The sequence below is a fragment of the Dipodomys ordii genome, unplaced genomic scaffold (genome assembly GCF_000151885.1).
Source record: "Dipodomys ordii isolate 6190 unplaced genomic scaffold, Dord_2.0 Scaffold42, whole genome shotgun sequence".
NCBI classification, from domain to species: Eukaryota; Metazoa; Chordata; class Mammalia; order Rodentia; family Heteromyidae; genus Dipodomys; species Dipodomys ordii.
The window spans coordinates 4,763,553-4,770,482 of NW_012267258.1; the positions used below are offsets into that span (position 1 = coordinate 4,763,553).

A 6,930-nucleotide genomic window follows, 5' to 3' on the forward strand; every position below is an offset into this window, starting at 1 on the left:
TCCTCCTCCTCCTCCTCCTCTTCCTCCTCCTCCTCCGTCATGGGGTCTGGGCCTGGGCATTGTCCCTCAGCTCTTCAGCTCTACCACTTGAGCCATAGTTCCACTCCCAGATTTTTCTGCTTATGTGGTGCTGAGGAATTGACCCCAGGGCCTCATGCATACACTCTACCACTGAGCCACATTCCCAGCCCAAGAAGGAGCCATTTCTATACAATGGAGGATTTTCTATATTTCTTTATTCAGAGCACAGAGTTAAGCCTCTCACTTTCTAGTCAGCTTCTGTGTCTCTAATCAGCACATCCACCCATAACATCTTTAAACAGGCTGTCTCCAGAGGGATATCGTCTCTGAAAACAAGTGATATTTTCTCTAGAGCTGCACTGGAACTTTCTAGAATCATTCTGGGTGAGGAACTTTGGCTATTGCTAGAGATGAGACCCACCCACAGCCTCTGACCCACATTTCCAGACTCTTATCAGTTTGTGTCAGTAGAGAAAAGGGCTATAGATAAGTGAATAATGAGGCAGGGCTGCCTTTGCCCTGATGTGGGTCAGTACAACTACTGGAGAGGGGATTGGAGGGGGGGGGGGGCTTTAGATCCCTGCTCGTGCCTTCAGGCAACATTGTGTGTGTGTGTGTGTGTGTGTGTGTGTGTGTGTGTGTGTAGGGGGGTGGGGTAACTGGAACTTATATTCAGGGCCTGGGCACTATCCCTTAGCTTTGTCACTCTACCCACTTGAGCCACAGTTCCACTTATAGCTTTTGGCTGGTTAATTGGAGACAAGATCCTCAGATCTCAGCCTCCCAAATAGCTAGGATTATAGATGCAAGCCACTGATGCCTGGCAAAGGCACCATTTTAAATAAAGGACTATAAAGCATGCAAATATAATGTCTTGCTTTATTCTATACATGTATGACTGCCAGGCAAGTCCAGAAGCACTCTGTTATGTATCCTAAGAACTTACGTTAATTCTATTAATTAGATCACTTTGGACATTGAGTAAGCACTAATTATAGGTCACAGTATACAATTTATAGATAGCTGGGGAAAACAGTTCAACCACATGCTTTGTGGTAGTGGTGATGATGCTTTTTCACATAAGTTTCGTAATTTCCACTAATCCAATTTTTTAAAATCTGTTACAAAGAGTTAGGTGCCTGAGGCCCATGCTTGTCATCTGGAGCCTCTCAGGAGGCTGAGATCCAAGGATTGCCATTCAAAGCCAGACCAGGCAGGAAAGTCTATGAAACACTTACCTGCAAATAACCACCAAATGGAAGTTGAGTCAGAAGTGGCTCAAGTGGTAGAGTGCCAGCTTGGAGAAGAAAAAGCTCAGGGACAGTGCTCAGGCCCTGGGTTTGAGACTCAGGACTGGAATGCATGTACACACCCACACACCCACACACACACACACTCACATACACATATACACATACATAATGAAAAATCCATTACAAAGTCATTCTTAAATCATTTGCAGGGCTCTCTGGCTTGCCATTGTCATAATGAAATTCCTTCTTCAACCTAAACAATGGCTTTAATTTTTGGTGCTGTGGTAGGAAAGGAATGTGACCAGAGGCTTGGCAAGCAACTAAGCTTGCATTTTTTCTGCTGTTCATACATGTTTCCAAATGTACTTAACATTTTTTTTCTCTCCTTTAAATCCATCTCCATTTCCATACCAACAAAAGACTTTAGAACACAAGTTTTAAAAAGAAAAACACAATCCCAGCCTTTCTAAAAAAGTGAAGTCCTGGCTTAAATGAAATGCTCCCTTAGTGAAAAGCCAGGAGTTATTTCACTAAGTAAAGCCAAAAAAGAAAGTGCTCTCTCACAGATTCCAAAGATTGGCATTTTTTCAACCCCTACTTCTGCCCGCGGGGATCTCAACCCTGTCAGGCCTCTGTAATTTGAACACCCATGAAAAAGGAACCTCTCTTGACCCTTTGCCTACTTTTTTCTGTGGCTAAAATAGGCTGCATCTCTCTAGGAGCTTGATGGGAAGAAAAATATTTCTTCCTTTCATTCAGCATTAACTCAGTGCAAAACACTAAGCTAGAAACTTTGAGGAAAGTTGGGATGATTAAATCCTATCTTTTTTATAGATTTATAATCTGTTGGTAGGGGAAAGAGAGTAAGAAGAAGAAAAGAGGGCTGGGAAGGTGGCTCAGTGGTAGAGCACTTGCCTTGCATGCATGAGGCCGTGGGTTCAATTCCTCCGCACCACATAAGCAAAAAGAAAAAAGCTGGAAGTGGCGCTGTGGCTCAAGTGGTAGAATGCTAACCTTGAGCTGAAGAGCTGAGGGACAGTGCCCAGGCCCAGAGTTCAGGTCCCACGATTGGACCCCCCCCCCAAAAAAAAAGAAAAAGAAAAGAAAGAAAGAAAGAAAGATTGTAGAATTTCTTTTCACAATCTCACATAAATTAGCTCAGATTTGTCTTGGATTAGTGGTAAAACTTATGCCTAGGAAGCACAAGGCTCTGAGTTCAAACCCCAACGTGTTTAATACCAGTGAACTGCATTTAAAAAACAGGTACATCAATTGCTGGGCACTGGTGGCTCACACCTTGCTACTCAGATGGCTGAGATCTAAAGATCATAAGTCCAAGTCACCCCAGGGAAGAAAGTCTGTGAGTCTCATAATTTCCAATTAAATAGCAAAAAGCCAGAAGTAGATAGAGTAGCTCAAGTGATAGAGTGCCAGTCTTGAGAGACAAAACTCAGAGCCAGCAACAGGCCCTGAGTTCAAGCCTCAATGTCCTCCCCTCCCTGCCAAGAAAAAGAAAAAACACTAGATGAGACAGTAAATGTTCTGTTTTGTATGGGAAAGAACCAAAATGCTTTAGAACAATGTGAATCCTTGCCATGATCTTCCTGTTAAATATCTTGTTACAGATTCGTACATCCGTGACCACTTTGTTATTTCCCAAAAGACCTTTCAGCTGGATAAGACATTTCCTGATTGCAGTCATAATTATCGCACTTAATAATGTCCTGGTCATCCTTGTGCCAACGATAAAATACATTTTTGGATTCATAGGTAAGTTTCAGACTCTGGTAACATCCTCCTTTCTTCCAAGTGACATGGGGAGCTTACTCTCTGATTTCATCCAGTTGCCTTTCCTGACAGATGAGGAAACTAGGCCTCACAGGACTCAAGTCCTATACCTTGGGGTGGACCCAAGATTTGGACATGGGTCACAACTCCGCCATCAAGGACAGGAAAAGACAGTCACATAATGGAAGCCCGCTGACATCTAGGAGAATCAGCTGAGGGTTAAATGACATCCTTAGAGAACTAGGAATTTGATTTTTTTAAGCATATTATTTCTGTTAACTCTATGATCTATTAATATATTTAACTTTTCATTCTACAAGTAGAAATTTTACTCAAATTTTGCATGGGGGGGGGTGGTTTGCTGGAAATTGAATCCAGGACTGTGTATAAGCATAAGAGTCTGAGATTAGACTACTTAAAAAAAAATGAATGTGGGAACAGGAGGGAAAAACTAGGAGAGTAAGGGAAGTGGTGACATTGTCCAAAAGGAAATATTACCTGACTTACGTAATAGTAACCCCTCTGTGCATCACCTTTATAACACAATAAAAAATAAAATTAAAATGTTATGGTTGGCTCATGATTGGAACTCAGAACCTTATGCTTGCTAGGCAGGTGCTCTAGCACTTGAGCCACACCTCCACCCCTAGCTTTCTCTGGTTATTTTTGGAGATGGGCTCTGTATTACAGACTTTTTCTACTAAACTGGCCTTGAACTATAATCTTCCAAATCCCAGTTTCCTGATCAGTTAGGATTCCAGGTGTGAGCCACCAGTAACTGACTCTAGTTTGTTTTCTGAGATGGAATCTCAGAAACTTTTTGCCTGGCCTGGCCTCAAACCTTGATCCTCGTAAGTCGTTAAGCTTACAGACTGGAACCACTGGGCTGAGCAGATAGAGACAACTGGAAATGAAAGAGGTGAATAAGAAGCATGTTTAAAGAATTTATGGGGGGGGAGGCAAGGAGAATGTATAGCCTTCTTAATATATCCTTGTAGTACTAATCTTTTGTATATTTGTATTAAGTTTAGTCCTACATTTACAATATATGCCTTTGCAACTATGAGGTCAGGCATATTTTCACTTGCTTTATAAACATGGCTCGTAGGAATAGGCAATAAATATGAACATATGTGGTTAGGTGTGTGTTTTGGGTGCTAAAAAGAACCACAGTTCTATTTGGTTTCTCTAACATATATGGTCTCAGGTATATGCTTTGCAGAAAAGACTACCTCGTACATCATGACCTATCCTGTGTCTCTCTCTCCTCAGGGGCTTCTTCGGCCACGATGCTGATTTTTATTCTTCCAGCAGTTTTTTATCTCAAACTTGTCAAGAAAGAACCTCTTCGATCACCCCAAAAGGTTGGGGTAAGTAACATTTGCAATCACCCCCCCATTCCCAGTTGCTCTCGACTTGGAATACATCAGAAAATAGTCAAAGCTCACAAAAAGAAAAGAAAAGGAACCCAAGATGAGCTGAAACCTCATGGTGGAAAAAAAGATGGTTTTCTAGCTAGATGTGGCAGAGGCTACGTTTCTTCTATGCCTCTTGCATGGGCTTGCAGGATTTCTGTATTGCTTACCAGGTTTTGATGCCAGGTTGGAGCTGTACTGTCCCTATAACATGTAAATATATATATATATATATATATATATATATATATATATATATATATCAGGAAGGAATTAGACTCCCCACCAGTGTTAGAGAATCATGCACACATGTGTTATCTGTGAGATTTGCCAGAGCTAATCCTTGTTTACATTTCTCTTTTATCATTCTCTTACTTTTCCCCTGGTTTGAACTGAGGTGGGAAACATACCGTTTGTTGCCAGTTAATCTTTTTAGGTATAAAGTATCACTTTATTAAATTCAGGCGTGTACAAGCCTTTTCCACAATCGTCCTACAGAAAAATACACTAGAAATGATTGCTTCTCTAGTAGTCAGATAGTATCACTGACTACTTAAGAAGGCCTTGCATGAGGGTTTTACAAGCTCCTTACTCATTTACTACGCATTCATGACTGGAGGTTACTCCCCTGTCAGGATTGTTTGGTGTTATAAGCTCCTTGCACTATTTTGCCACTGGATTTTGACTCTTTGAATGTTATGTCTAGCTTGTTGCAGCAATGTGGCCTGGGCACCTTGCTTATTTTATTTATGACTCACATGCAGAATGACCAGATGTAAAATGAGCAAAATTAGCCTGGTGCCTGTGGCTCACATCTGTAATAGCTTCTCTGGAGGCTGCAATCTGAGGATCGTGGTTTGAAGTCAACCCAGGCAGAAAAGTCTGTGAGACTCTTATCTCCAATAAATAACTCAGAAAAAGCTGGAACAGGCATCATGGCTCAAGTGGTAGCATGCTAGCCTTGAACACAAAGAAGCTCAGGGACAGTGCCCTGGCCCAAGACTGGCAAATAAAAAAATATTGATCTACCAGGTACTGGTGATACCTGTAATCCTAGTTACTTAGAAGGCTTAGATCTGAGAGTCATGGTTCCAAGCAGCCTGGGCAGGAAAGTTCATGAGATTCTCATCTCCAATTAACCACCATAAAGCCAAAGAGGATCTATGGCTCTAGTGGTAGAGTACTAGCTTCGAGTACAAAAGTTTAGGGAGCGTGCCCAGACCTTGAGTTCAAGCCCAAGACTGGCACGCGCGCGTGCAGGCACACACACACACACACACACAGAATATTATTATTCAAGCCAGCTATGGCTTGACCATAATCTTAACCTACTTGGGACATGAAAAATGAGAGAACTGTGGTTTGCAGTTCAATCCAGTCCCTGCAATAAATAAATAAACAAACAAACACAAAAACAAAACCTACTGAGAACTTAACATAGGTGTATGGAGGTGTCAGTGCATGCCTGGGCAGGAAGTAAGGTCCTACCTTCAAACTTAGCAGCCAAAAAAAACAGGACTGGAGGCATGGCTCAGCAGTAGAGCCCTTGCTCAGCAAACAACATGCAAATCAGATTGCCCTCCCACAACAAATTGGTCAGGAATGGTGCGTTTTCCCTCACAAGTTCTCTGTGCATTACAGGCATTGATCTTCCTTGTGACTGGAATTATCTTCATGATGGGAAGCATGGCCCTCATTATAATTGACTGGATCTACAACCCTCCAAATTCCAAACACCACTAATCCAAGGAAAAAAATATGTGTCCCTTTTTTTTTCTGTTGCAAATGTTGGCGAGTTATACTCCCCAAAAGACACTTTGACTTACTGTGATTGGGCCGATATTTCATAGGAACTAGCCAGAAGATTCCAGAGATGTTCGCTTAGGAGTGTCACCAGACACCTGCAAAAGATAAAATTAAGGTGGTTTTTGTTGTTGTTGTTGTTTTTGTTATTGTTGTTTTGGGGTTCCATTGTTTGTTTTTTCCCCGCTTTGGTCAACAATGGCTGAAGCTATGTTTCAAGCCTGCAGTGCACATTTCTCCCCAGGTTGGACTTGAGCACAGGGAGGTGATCAGGGTGTCCTTTTGTCGATGCACAAGCAGAATAAAGGCAACTTCGTGTGATGGTCAGCAGATACCAGCCTTTCCCCTACCCACTCCCCACCCTTCACCCCTGCAGAGTAGTACAAAGTTGCCCTCTCAGAACATCAAACCCAAATGCCCTGGTAGCAAAGCTATCACCACTTAATCATGCCTTACCCTATCATGCAGCAAATACTCTGGGTCTGAGGACTAACAGGGTCAAAAGGTGCCAGGCCCACCTAGTGAATGGTTGCTGTAAGGTCACATCCGGAATCCCATACCAGTCTAGCGTGCTTCATACCAGCCCTAATGAGCAGTTTGCCCATCCTGCTTCTGAGAGTGAATGAATGACCTCATCGATGGATATTAGG

At 42.4% G+C, this 6,930-nt stretch overlaps 1 protein-coding gene across 1 annotated transcript in view; it reads left to right on the forward strand.

Moving 5' to 3' along the window:
* Window positions 1–6,220, forward strand: part of Slc38a4 (solute carrier family 38, member 4) — a 31,460-nt gene extending 25,240 nt beyond the window's left edge. The window contains exons 12-15 of the mRNA XM_013018714.1: window positions 374–405; window positions 2,900–3,044; window positions 4,335–4,432; window positions 6,119–6,220. Coding sequence (XP_012874168.1) covers window positions 374–405; window positions 2,900–3,044; window positions 4,335–4,432; window positions 6,119–6,220 — 377 coding nt within the window. The remainder of the gene's footprint in view (window positions 1–373; window positions 406–2,899; window positions 3,045–4,334; window positions 4,433–6,118) is intronic.
* Window positions 6,221–6,930: the final 710 nt, after the last annotated feature.